Genomic DNA, 14,306 nt, shown 5'->3' on the forward strand with positions numbered 1-14,306 from the left:
CAGAAATTGACGCGGAAACCGTTGCAAAAGCGTTTCTTAATATCTGGATTGCTCGTTTTGGCGTGCCGTTGAGGATTACAACAGATCAAGGACGCCAGTTCGAATCTCATTTATTTAAAGAGCTATCACAGTTAATTGGCGCGACACATTTAAGGACTACCGCGTACCATCCACAAGCAAATGGTATGGTGGAAAGGTTTCACCGTCAGCTCAAGGCGGCTATAAAATGTCACGCGACCGAAAATTGGGTAGAAATTTTACCTGTAGTCCTGTTAGGTATTCGGTCGGCATTTAAGGAGGATTTGAAGGCTACAGCGGCAGAAATGATTTATGGTGCAGGCATGCGATTGCCTGGCGAGTTTTTCATGTCAAATGGTGTTGAGGGATCTTCCGATTTTGTTACTCAGTTACGGAACCGCATGAAACAACTTAGACCCTCACCCGTTAGGCGACATGGCACAAGAAAAACTTTTATTTTTAAAGAGCTCGCCACGTCATCGCACGTATTTGTGCGTCATGATGCTGTCAAAGGCCCTTTACAATCCCCTTATGACGGACCATTTGAGGTGTTACAGCGCGGTGATAAGAATTGCGTTATTGATATTAGAGGGAAACGGATTAGGGTTTCCAACGATAGGTTGAAACCAGCTTTCATTTTCGCTGACGATGATAATTATCAACCGTCAAATACACCCCAAACTGACAACAACGACTTACACGACGACGTACAAACGACACGACCGGACAAAAACGATTTACGAATACCAGATGACGGTTCTAAAACACGATCTGGTAGACGTGTACGATTTCCCGAGCGGTTACAAGTTGGGATCTGATTGAATCGTGTCGTATCGCATTATATTGTAGTGTAAGTGTATTATATTTTGTATTGTAAGAATATGCTATAGTAAGTATTATAAGGATATTATATTAGTGTAATGTAGGCTATTCATCCACATTATTTAGTATTATGATTTTACTTTGCTTTACGACTGACTTCTATGTATGATGTAGTGTGAATCTTATGAACGATTCGTACGTATACAATTATAAGTCAATGTTGTTTCTTACCCCTGTAGCGTTATCACTGGTAAGGGGGTAGTGTAGCGGACTGTAGGCCGGGAGAAAGTTTTATTTATTTCTTAGGCCTAAAACGGTCGGTTGCTCGAGTGCCTACTGCGGGTGGTCGAGCTCGAGGGCTAGGGCAATAAAATGATGGTTGCCAGAGCCCTGGCGAAGTGTTAAGGACAGCGTGTCCTCTTCCACAACCTTGGGGCGCGTGGGAAATTTGTTTTCCCCGTCCGGGAATTTTCGGGCGTTCGTTAAAACGCCAAGGAGAAGACACAGAACCTCACGGAACTCCGTACCGAACGCTTCGTGTCCGTTAAACTTCTTATTCTGTATTCACTTTGGTTAATTGTTGAATATACGTTGTTATTGTTATGTATATATGTTGACTCGTTTTTTACATTCACACCCCGGTATCCAAACTAGTACCGGGGCTCCGGTGAGTCTCTTCTTCAGCTCCTGGAAAACATCTTGGCATTCTTCGGTCCAACGGTAATCCTGCTTGGTCTCAGTGAGGCGATGCAGGGGCTTGGCGATCCTGGAGAAATACTTCACAAATTTTCGGTAAAACGTACACAATCCGAGGAAACTTCTTAATTCCGTGATATTCTTCGGTTGTGGCCAATCCGATATTGCTCTGATCTTCTCTGGATCCGTCTTGACTCCGCTCTCGGTGACGATGTGGCCCAGATACTTCACTTCTCGGCAGAAGAAGGAGCATTTCTTGGGGCTCATCAATAGTCCGGCTCGACGTAGGCGCGAAAACACTGCTCGAAGGCGTTCGAGCTCCTGCTCGAAGTCACTCCCGTAGATAATGATGTCGTCTAAGTAAACTAAGCAGATCTTCCAGGTCAGATCTTGTAGTACGTCTTCCATCAGGCGTTCGAACGTTGCGGGGGCATTGCACAATCCGAAGGGCATCACCTTGAACTGCCACAATCCTGTTCCTACAGAAAAAGCAGTTTTCTCTCGATCCTTTTTGTCCATAGAGATCTGCCAGTATCCGCTCTGCAAGTCCACAGTCGAGAACCACGAAGATCCGGCGAGTGCGTCCAGGGTATCCTCGATCCGGGGAAGAGGATACGAGTCCTTCTTCGTAATTTCGTTCAGGCGTCGGAAATCTACGCAGAATCTTAAGGTCCCGTCCTTCTTCTTTACGAGGACGATCGGAGAGGACCAGGGACTCCGTGACTCTTCGATCACGCCCTTGGCCTTCATCTTCCGGAGCAGTTCTTCCACCTCTGCTCGACGATGTAGAGGCAGCCTCCGCGGCGCCTGTTTTATGGGTGGGTAGTCTCCAGTGTTAACGGTGTGTTTCACCCGATCACAGTTCCCGATCTGGTTCGAATCCGTGGCGAAAACATCCTGAAATTCATAGAGCAGGTCAGCAAACAGCTTCTTCTGGCTTTCTGACAAACCTGACGAGCAACGTGTGTACAGCTCCTCCAAATGCTGTGGGACGACCGTTTCCTTCTCTTCTTCCTGCCGCTTCTTCTCGGCGGTCGGCTCGCCCAGGCGTATCTCCGGTTTGCCGGGAAGGCACATCACACTCCGGGACAGGTCGATGCTGCAACCGTGTTTTTTTAGGAACGCTGCTCCCAGGATGCACTTCTCCACCATGTCTACGATGTAGAAGTCTTCTACGCTCGAAAGTCCTCCGATGTTGACTTCCAAGCTCTTCTTACCGAAGACTTTAATTTTCTCACCCGTAGTGGAACAAATGTCGAGTCTCGTCCGGACGATGCCCTTCGACGGACACAACTCCTTGTCCAGAAGGTTAACGGGGGAACCCGTGTCTAAGATAATTCTACAGGGTTTCCCCGCAATTTTTCCACATACGCATGTTTCCTCGTACGGAATTTCTGGATCTCCAGTCGCCTCCCGCATCGCTACACTCTTGACGATCGGGGGACTGCTCCTCAAGGTCCGGCGTCTCCCCCTTACACCGTCCGCTTCCCGTTTCCCGAGTTGGGTCTCCTGGGGGCGCCGTTGGTCCGGCCGTTCTTGGCCTTGAAGCAATCCCTTTGAACGTGGCCCGTTTTGCCACAGAGCCAGCAGGTAATCCTTGATGTGTCGTCGTTCTGGTGCTCGGGCTTGTCGGTCCTCCTCCTCTTTTCCGGGAACCTTGTAAATTCGGAGGGTTTAGCCTTCCGTTTCTCCGAGTATCTTTCTCGTGACTCGACTGAGGGGCCGCGAGACATCGCTTCCACGACCTCAATTTCTAGTGCTCTAGTCACCGCGGCTCTTAGGGACGTGAACCCGCCGAGCCGCAGCTCCCGTTGCATGGCAGAGCTTGACAATGCCGTCACAAATTGAGACGCGGCGAGCTTGTCACGGGTTTCCACCGGGCAGTCGGCGAACGCGGACTACGCTAAACGTTCGATTTTGGTGGCGAGCGAGGAGATGCTTTCATCTCTCCGCTGCCTATGGCTCTGGAAGAGTACGTAGTTCAAATTGGACAGATTTTTCGCCCCGTAGCGGAATTCGAGTGCCGAAACCAATTCTGCGAAACTTTCACATTGGGCAGCGGAGAGCGTCGTGAGGACGCTCCTCGCAGAGCCCTCGAGAGAAGCGATCAAGGCTGTAGCCTTCTTTTGGTCATTCCAACCATTCGCGCGCGCGATCGTCTCAAATTGCACCTTATACTCCTCCCACGAATTTTTCCCATCAAATATTGTCGGTTTCACAGAGTATCCCAAACTGAGAACGTGCGGTTCCGACAAAGAAGCAGCGGCGGGCACACTGACGGGTGCGGGGACATGCGCCGGTGGAACACAATTTACAACACTATTTACAACAGGCACATTCTCCCCACCCTGAGGGTTCGCGCCGCTACCAACCGAACTACAGCTGTTTTGTAACGAAGCGGTTACGACCTGAATTCGCTCCTCCATATTCGCCATGCGTGCCTCGAAAGCCGCTTGTGTCTGTCGGTCAGCGGCTTCCCTCTCTTCTCTGCGACGGTCTTCTCTCTGCCAGCGGGCCTCGTCATCCCTCCGCTGTTCCCGCATCTGTCCCACGATGCTTAACTGGAGGGAGGTGAGAAGTTCCTGTATGGAGGGATCCCCCGTCGCTGAAGGAGAAATGTTTGAAGAGGCCGCGGATGCGCGAGTGGACATCCCACTCCGAGTGGGCATCCCACTTCTGACACCATTGTTATAGTTTCGGTTCGGCATAGTAGACATTTAATACAAAGGTACAATAGAAGTAATAGAATATTAACAGAAACAGGGTAACAGATAAACCGAATGTAATCACAAATACGCAAGAAATATGTATATGTCGATGCGTCTGCTTGTAATGGCGTCTGGCTATCGAATGACAGCTTGACAGGCGATCGATCCGATCGTCTTCTTCTCGCTGTCCTCTTGTTCTTGTCACGAGCACCAGCAGGCCTTGGATTCCAACCAAAGGGTGCTCGCAACAATATTAATCGGACCGTCCGATTCGTGCCACTGTCCCGGTTCTAATATGCGATTCTTCGAGAATCCCAGTAACGATCCAATGTTATTGGGTTTTGTAAAGTCTACGGCGAACCGACAGTACAGCTCGCTTTTCATGGTGTTGTTGTTAGTGCGCAACACTATAGGATACATATCGTTGTCACCGTCGTCATTGTTGTCCTCGGTGCCACCGAGATTTTGAGGATACAGTTCGAGTAATCGAATAATCAACGCTGCTGTTGACATCATAGTTTACGGCGATGTAAAATTTATCGTTGCTCGAGTCCATGTTCGGTATTGTATGATAAGTTTCAAAGGTTGTTAGACCAAGCTCGTAATCATCGTCGCTAAAATCTATGGGCGGAAAGTAGCTCACCGCGAGGGTGCTACTCTTGCCGGTTAGAGTGAATGTTAACGACATATTCCGGGAAACTGCTCGACTAGTACTAAATCAAAGTGGTGAGAAGTCAATCCTTAAATTTGCGGCCAATCGTTTGTAGAAAGCGTAGACATAGTTGGCCACAATTGCTCTGATTGTACTCCTGATAAAGCGCGTGATTGTATTCGATTTTCACGACATCTTTATCCAGATATTGTACCAATTCCTTAGGCGGTCGAAGATTGCCAAAGCTGTCGAAGTATACAGCTCGACGCCCCCTCTTCGCATACGCCACCCAATGAGTCCCCGGTTCCTCGACATTGTCCAAATTTACGATACCGCTCTCGTTTCGACGCACTCCTTCAGCAGGTAGTGCATTGCGCATAAAAACACCTCTAAAGAATGGAATACGCATACGTTTTGCCAACTCCTCCAATTGTGCATCAGTAGTTACACCCACAGGCATTTTTATTGTCTTTTCTGCGTTTTTTTTTCGTTTCGATATTCCCTGTCCCCGCTTGTATGGTGCGAGATAAAGTCAGCGACCTTCCATTGAGCGATTATGATGTTGCAGTTCCTGCAGCTGATGTTGCGCCGCCTGATTATCGTTTACCGCCTTGGCGATTCCCGCCGCTCCGCCGGCGAACGGTCCTGGAACCCCTAGCAGCGGGAGAAGTGGTAATATGCCACCTCGTTTTGCCACCGAAAGAATCCTCTTTTTCGATGCTTTCTTTGGAGTCCTTTTGCGGGTTTTTGTTTTCATCCCCATTCCGATTTTCGTCTTAGCCTTCATAGCTGCCCAAACAGCTGTAGCAGCACCTCTTTCACCCAGTGTCGAGTCTCGCGCAACGATGCGTTTTCGCGCTTTCTCAGCGAGAACCTTATCTGCGGCGTGCCTTTTACCGAGGTCGTTGCTACGCGAATATGCAATATCGTGTTCGCAACACGCTGCATCCAACGGATTGATGCCTTGATCACCTCTAGCCAATCGTTTTGCCAGATGAGTTCCTGGACCGCAAAACTGATATCCCGGAATATGTAATTCGATAGGTACCGCGTTTATCGCCCGATTTAACAGACCACAACCTTTCTTTACTCTCTTCGGCGACATTCACTGCAGTTTTTAATCAATGGTGCTGGACCGTCGATATGCGTTCGCTGCCAAGGGCGATTATAATGTTCCAGACACCGACGATACTGCTGAACCTCGGAATCGGCTTTTATATGCCCGGGGTCTGTCCCACAACTGACCGATGTGTCTGCCAAACTCTCGCAGTAGAATAATCTTTGGTATATATTTCAACTGCTCAGCAGTTAGGTCTCGAATATCACAATTATCCGACAGGATCAGAAGCATTTTGAATAATGAGCTGCTTTGCTTCGGCGCGAGCCTATAAATAGAGCGGATCGCCGCTTCGACGTATCAAAATCATTTTTCACTGTTCACAGCGAGGATGCGTTTCGTGCGACAACCTGTGACGATACGCGTGACTAATTTGGACGATAAATCGCAAATGATGTCTCCGAAAAAAACGAGATGCAGACACGGTAGCATGCTGCCAAACACTATCCGCTGTATTATTTGTGGTCCATCAAATTGTGTAAAGACCAACGAGCTGGTCAGCTTGTTGGAAAGTCCACTCGGCATCCGCTTCGAGAACGTGTACGTGTATTCCAAGTCGATGCAACAGCCGAAATATAAGTATTTGGAGAATTTATTGACTCCGATAGATGAAATTGGCTACTTTACATTTTCGAATAACAGTGATGTCATCCCGCCGAGCGATTCGCTTCCGAATTCCATTTTTATCTTTGATGGCGTGGCATGCGACAAGCAAGATACGATAAGGGAATACTTTGCAATGGAGCGCCACTCGAACGTTGACTGCTTCTATCTCTGTCAGACGTATGCAAAGATTCCCAAACATCTTATACGCGATGTTAGATACCTAGCTTCGCGACTTTCTCTTTTAAGCACATCTGGTCATTGTCACTCTCTTAAGACCCTTAGTCCGTTTCGAGCGTCCGTAACTTAACGGTAAACAGGCGGAATAGGCCGTAGGCCCCAAGGCCCTTCTTTTTCAAACCGTTACAACCGAACTTTCTCCAGACTACCACTTCTACCCTTTCCAGTTCCATTTCCCACACCCTCGCAATAGAACAACCAATAGGATTCTCCAACTTGTCGACGTTCATCCCTGAGTACGTCTCTAGATTGAGAAAGCTTTGACTCTTGGTACTGTGAAGTCATACTCCAACATACTGTATAATAAAGACGTGTTTCGTTTTATGCAAGTATTCGAATTTGTTCTACCCCGGGTTCATGACACAAATTTGGCGCAGTCGGTAGGACCTGTCGACGGTGAACGAGTAGTAAAACTTTATTTAAAGTGTTCTTCGCCTGTGGATTTTTTATCCTTTGTGACGGGAGATAATCGTGTCAACAACGGATCCAGATACCCAATACAGCAGAGGAAGTCAACTATTGGCACGCCCAAGGACTCCTTCACTGATAGAGGTTTGTGCAGTACATTTTCGAATTTTGTTGTGTGGTAATTGCTTGAAGTCCTCAATATCCCATCATCATGGCTCTCACAAATACACCCGATCAATCAACTATTCTCAATAATCCTACATCTATAGAGTCCGAGACTCTCACTAATTCAACTCCCTTAGAATTTGACATGAAATTCTTATGTGATCTAATTCCTAAAGAATTTACTGGCAATAGATATGAGCTTGGTCAATTCATCGCAAATTGCAATAATGCTGATGAACTCGCATCATTGAGACAAAAAATTCCTTTACTATATTTTATATTATCAAAAATATCGGGTCATGCAAAAGAACAATTAGCATTTTCACAAATTCAATAATTGGAGTGAATTAAAGGAAAGATTAAAAATTCTATATCAAGACAAAAAACATTATTGTCAAATCATGGAGGATTTAAATAATTGCAAACAAACATATTCAGAAGATATTAATAGCTTTCATCAAAGATTAATTAAGTTATCCTCAAGAGCTTTAAGTGCAATTCAACAATATTCTAGCGATCCTTCTGAAATACCGGGGAAAAGGAAAGCCGTAGAGGAGGTAACTCTAAATAGATTCGTCTATCATTCTTCTCCCCAAATTTCACAAATGTTGCGCTGGAAGGATTTTGATAATTTAAATTCAGCATATTCTGCTGCTGTTTCTGAAGAACGCGCTTTAAATATGCACCATCATAAAAGACGGCAAGCTTGTACTATTTGTGGAAAAATGAATCATGATACATCACAATGTAGGTTTAAATCATCCAGTGGCGAACGTAATAAAACTGTTAATACCGTGCAATCTTCAGTTCCAAATCAAAATCGTTATCAAAATAATCAACAACGGTATTCATCTCCTAATGAAACAAATCGACAGTATTCACAACCTCGATTTCCGGGTCAAGGGAACTCTAATTCGTCTGGTCAAACTAAATTTTGCAATTATTGTAAAAATCAAGGTCATTTAATATCCGAGTGTAGGAAAAAAGCATTCAACGATAATCAACGGAAACAATCAGCTAATCAGCCAAGTAGTTCTAGCCAATCTGATAACAGAGCAGTTCATTTAAACTGTCAGGAATCCCCTGTGACGAACACTGCACGGGAGGATCAGATTTCCAATCTTCAGGTGTTCGAGAATTAAATATGTGTATTTGTAAAAATACTCTAGATTTCGTTGAAGTATCATCTCTAGATTCTAAAGACATCAATGGCAATCTTAAGTTTTTAATAGACACTGGTGCAAATGTTTCTCTTATTAAAGCATGCAAATTGAGGCCAGAAACTAGATTTAATTCACAGGATAAACTTGTTTTGCATGGTCTTAGCCCAAATAATTCCGTAGAGACAGTGGGTAGTTGCTGTATTCCGTTAAAGATTCGTGAACGTACTATACTTGCAAAATTCTATATTCTTAATCAAGCTACAAACGTCCCTTTCGACGGCTTGATCGGAAAAGATATTTTGGAAAGAGAATCCGCTACGATAGATTACGAATCGCGAAGTATTACTTTTAAAACGATATCAACTACAATTCCATTAGTTTCTCAAAATTCTGATGATGCAAAAGTGCACTTAATTAATCTCAAGGCACGTACGGAGACATTAATAGAAATCGAGATAAAAAACCCTGAAATTCAAGAGGGTATCATACCAGAAGTGAAGTTGCGAAAAGGGTTATATCTATGTAAGGCCATCACTAAAGTTAATGAAAATAATAGAGCTTATGCCACCATTCTTAATACGCGAGTCATAGATCAACAGATAGAAACGATTTCTGTATGTTTGGAGCAGCTTCCGAAAAATTCTACAATTTTATCATTAAATTCTGGTAACCCCACGTCAAGTCGAGTAAAATTATTACAGGAGAGCCTTAGATTAGGACATTTAAATTCCGATGAACGGAAGTCAGTTTTAGATATTTGTACTCGGTATCAAGAGATATTCTATTTTCCCGATGATAAGTTGTCAGCTACAAATGCCATTGAACATGAGATTCATGTCACTGATCCAACCCCCATATACACGAAATCTTACAGATATCCTGAAGTTCATAAATCTGAAGTTCAGAAACAAATAGAAAGAATGTTAAATCAAGGTATAATTCAACCATCCATATCCCCGTGGTCGTCTCCTTTATGGATCGTCCCCAAGAAAATGGATGCCTCCGGTAAAAAAAAGTGGAGAATTGTAATTGATTTTAGGCAGTTAAATAACGTTACAGTAGGCGACGCTTATCCAATTCCTAATATAGACGAAATCCTAGATCAATTGAGACACTCGAAGTATTTCACGACACTCGACCTTGCATCTGGTTTCCATCAGATACCGATGGGGGAACAGGACAGGCGAAAAACGGCTTTTACAACCCCTTTGGGTCATTACGAGTTTACTAGAATGCCGTTCGGACTTAAGAACGCGCCCGCGTTCTGTCAGGCTTGCAGGGTCTCCAATGTTTCGTATACCTGGACGATATCGTCATTTATGCCTCTTCTATCGCAGAACACTCCGAAAAATTAAAAGCTATTTTTGAACGTCTTGCAGTAAATAATTTGAAGTTACAGCCTGATAAATGCGAATTCATGCGTCATGAGGTAGCATATTTAGGGCATGTTATATCTGAAAAAGGAGTACAACCCAATCCAGATAAAATTAATGCAATTGCTAATTACCCGTCTCTTAGAAATCAAAAAGATATCAAAGTCTTCCTGGGACTTATTGGATATTATCGCAAGTTTATACAGGATTTTGCAAAGCTAGCTAAGCCTTTAACAATTTTATTAAAAAAAGATACACCTTTCGAGTGGGGCACTGAACAGCAAGAATCATATGATAAATTTAAGCAAATATTAACTCATCAACCGATCCTTCAATATCCGGATTTTAATCGAGAATTTATCCTTACAACTGATGCCTCAAATTATGCAATAGGCTCTGTCTTAAGTCAAGGCTCTATTGGATCGGATCTCCCAATAGCATATGCTTCACGAACATTGAATGGAAGTGAACAAAATTATAATACTACTGAGAAGGAATTGCTTGCAATAGTTTGGAGTATAAACCATTTTAGACCTTATTTATACGGTAGGCCATTCACCGTCGTTACTGACCACGAACCATTGACGTGGTTATTTAATTGTAAAGATCCGGGAAGTCGTTTAATACGCTGGCGATTGAAACTTGAAGAATATAATTATAAAATAATACATAAGGAGGGAAAGCTCAATTCTAACGCTGACGCTTTATCTCGTCCTCCAATAATATGTATAGTCCAAGACATTGATTCATTCGAAAATTTAATTCAATATCATTACAAAACTTTAGAAATTCCGAAGGTAGAATCAATTCCATGTCATAGCTTAATTCATTTTCCAAATGTAATGTTCTATTCAAAAGATTTAGACGAAAATAATTTGTATTCCGTGGCATTACGCACTAAGTATGAAATGTCTAATATCAAGGAACCTGATGAATTATACTCTTCTATTAAACTGAATAATAATTCTCAAGTAACTTACCTCTGTATATCCAAACCATTCCATTTTGATAAGTTGGATTACAAGAGCATATTCCATTCTTTACGAAATTTAAAAGATCATCTCATAACAGAAAACTATTCAGGTAATCTATATGTTCACGATGTAACCATCAATAACCAGAATATAAAGAAAGAAATGTTCTGTGAAATAATACAGTATCTCTTCAAGGATACAAATATCAAACCTATTGTTTTGGATCGAAAACGAATTACTCTAAAGACACCGGAAGAAATCTTAAAGATCTTACAAGAAAATCATGATTCGAAATTGGCAGGACATTCGGGATTTTTACGCACTTATAAAAGGATTAAGGAATTTTATAAATGGGAATCAATGAAAAAGGATATAAAAAGATATATTAAGAAGTGTCCTTTGTCAGGTTAATAAAACAAATTTTAAACCTTCAAAGGCACCAATGGAAATTACCACCACTTCAGATAAACCTTTTGAAAGACTTGCGATAGATATAGTCGGACCTTTGCCACAAACTTTAAATAATAATCGGTTTATATTAACGATGCAGGATGATCTGACAAAGTATTCATACGCCGTTCCTATACCAAATCACGTGTCACAAACCGTAGCTACTGAACTTTCCAGATTTATTACACTCTTTGGAATCCCTAAAACAATTTTATCCGATCAGGGAACTGATTTCACGTCTCATTTAATCAAGGATTTAACGAAATTATTTAACACAAAACACATATTATCTTCACCTTACCATCCACAAACGAACGGTGCATTAGAAAGATCTCATTTGACTTTAAAAGATTATTTAAAACATTATATCAATGATAGACAGTCCGATTGGGATGAATTCATTATGTTTGCTATGTTTGCTTATAACACACATTCTCATAAATCGACCGGGCATACTCCGTATGAAACCCTCTTTGGTCATAAACCATTTTTATCTAGTAGTATTACACAAGTACCGACATTGAACTATTCCTATGACGATTACATAGTTAATTTGAAGCAAAGATTAAATTATACTCAAAAAGTAGCCAGAGATAATTCAATTACGTCAAAAGTAAAGTCCAAAATATACTATGATAATAAAATCAAACAACACAAGTACAGGGTAGATGATTTAGTTTATGTACAGAATAAACAGGTAACTCAAGGATTAAATAAAAAACTATCACCAAATTACATAGGTCCTTTTAAGATAATACAAATTTATGACAATAGTACAGTTCAAGTACAACAGAACAAGAAGTTAGTAGTTTACCACACTAACATGCTGAAACCTTTTGTTTCAGGTGACAGCAGAGATGATTAACAATCATAGTTTCCTTCTCAAATCACTTCCTATGTTATTAATACTAATATTTCAAGTACCTATTCCTAATCATGCTAACCGAAATAACAATCCTTATTATAAGATATTTCATTTAAACAATCACGCGGGTTTGTACTACAATCCATTGGGTGATGTTAGATTATCAAATTCTAAGTATTCCCTACTGATGTATCATGATCTCAACGTCTTTGACCAACGATATGATCAGCTAGCTCAATTCTATACGGAATCTGCAAAAATGTGCGATGAATATTCTATTCATGATATCAGTGTAACTTCATGCCGGAATTCTCTCCAAATAATAAACTCACGTATCGCGGTAATTAAAGATAAATTAGAAACCATAAATCATATGGCTGGTAATAAAGCATTTGCCGATAGTAAAGTCGTTAAAAGAGGTTTATTTGACGGTGCATCCTATATCTCGAAATGGTTATTTGGCACTCCAGACGCCGAAGACTCTAAGAACTATGAAGAAGCTATAGAATCATTAATTAACGGAAATAAAAACGTTAATATATTAATGAAACAACAGATATCAGTTATAACTAATACTATTCAGGACTTTAATGCTTGTATCAATAACCTCAAGCTTGATGAAAATACGCTCAATGAGAATACCAAATTACTCAATGATTTTTCTAACTCCACTGCCAATATTCTAAGCAATATTTATAGACAACATTTGATTTTGGAACAATTGAATTTGTTATCACAAATTTCTACTGAATTAGATGAGTATTGTAATTTATTTATCTCCTCCATTTCTATGGCGCGTCGTAACATATTACATCCACAAATAATAACTCCACAAAGTCTTTTCGATGAATTGAACAAGATTAATCTTCCAAATGGGCAAAATTGGCCAATAACATTGACTCTTTCAAATATGTATAGATACAACGAACTTTGCAAAGTAGGCGTAATTATAAAAAATAAAAATTTAATTTTTACCATTGCCATCCCGTTGATTGAAGAATTGTCGTATAGTCTTTACGAATTAATACCACTTCCGATTTCTCATAATCAAACCAACATTTACTCCTATATACAAACAGATTTCACCTATCTCCTCATAAGTACGAATCAGGCATATTACACACAGCTGCAAAATCTCGAGAATTGCGTGCAAATGGATGTCAAGGAATATGTTTGCCATATCAAACATGTGAGCAGAACAGTTGCGGATCCGATATGTGAAACAATTTTGTTCACATCCACCATCAAAACTTTACCAACGTCGTGCAAGACCCAGACCATCCAAGCCAATCTTGAAATTTGGCATTACATCGCGAATAATGAATGGATTTTCATAACCAGCCAAATTTTGGAGTTAACATTGACATGTTCTAGCACACATCTTGAGGATGTGGAACTGAAATTTACTGGAATCATCCGTCTGGAACCAGAGTGTAAAGGATACACTCAATCAACAATTTTGGAACCGACACAAGAAATCACCACGAATCGCAGCCACAAAATAAATATGTATAATATTGCAGAAGACTCTTGCTGCTTCAGAAAACAAAGTAATCTAACCATCAATCCGGTAAGATTATCACCAATCAAGATTACGAATCTTAGGACTGGTGAATTCAAATACTTGAATCACAAATTGATGCAACTGGACAAGTTATTACAAGAACCAGCGAAATCACCGATCCCACAACGCAGTCCTTGTCTGAAACAATAAATGATAATTGCTGTTTAAAAATTATCAACACCAATATTAACGCAACTCCAGTAACGAGGATGCAGTTATCACAGATCTTGGAGGAAGAAGATCAATCCAGAGAGGAAGAGAGGGACTTCAATTTGCGTTCAATTAGCATCACTGGAGAACGCAGTCAAAGCAGTACGCCCACCCAGCCTAGTGATTCGCAGGGACGCAGAAGATCAGCGTCGTGTGCACCTTCAGTTAATATGGACTAATATAAAATTTTACGTTACCCTGACACGGAAATACTTTTATAGCTTGTAAAATATTTATAGTTTTATATTTGTAAAAGGAAAACCAAAGCATTTAATCTT

General features: G+C 41.6%; 1 protein-coding gene across 1 annotated transcript; it reads left to right on the plus strand.

Annotated features, from left to right (window-relative positions):
- Window positions 1–6,973: 6,973 nt before the first annotated feature.
- Window positions 6,974–13,968, plus strand: LOC143372418 (uncharacterized). Its single transcript, XM_076818562.1, has 2 exons — window positions 6,974–7,408; window positions 12,235–13,968. Exon 2 carries the CDS (start codon window positions 12,247–12,249, stop codon window positions 13,966–13,968), a length of 1,722 nt encoding a protein of 573 aa, XP_076674677.1. The 5' UTR covers window positions 6,974–7,408; window positions 12,235–12,246.
- Window positions 13,969–14,306: the final 338 nt, after the last annotated feature.

Source organism: Andrena cerasifolii, chromosome 8 (genome assembly GCF_050908995.1).
Source record: "Andrena cerasifolii isolate SP2316 chromosome 8, iyAndCera1_principal, whole genome shotgun sequence".
NCBI classification, from domain to species: Eukaryota; Metazoa; Arthropoda; class Insecta; order Hymenoptera; family Andrenidae; genus Andrena; species Andrena cerasifolii.

What these genes read in the sequence shown, in the direction of transcription:
- LOC143372418 (XM_076818562.1), top strand. Translation starts at nt 12,247, where the DNA reads ATGATTAACAATCATAGTTTCCTTCTCAAATCACTTCCTATGTTATTA.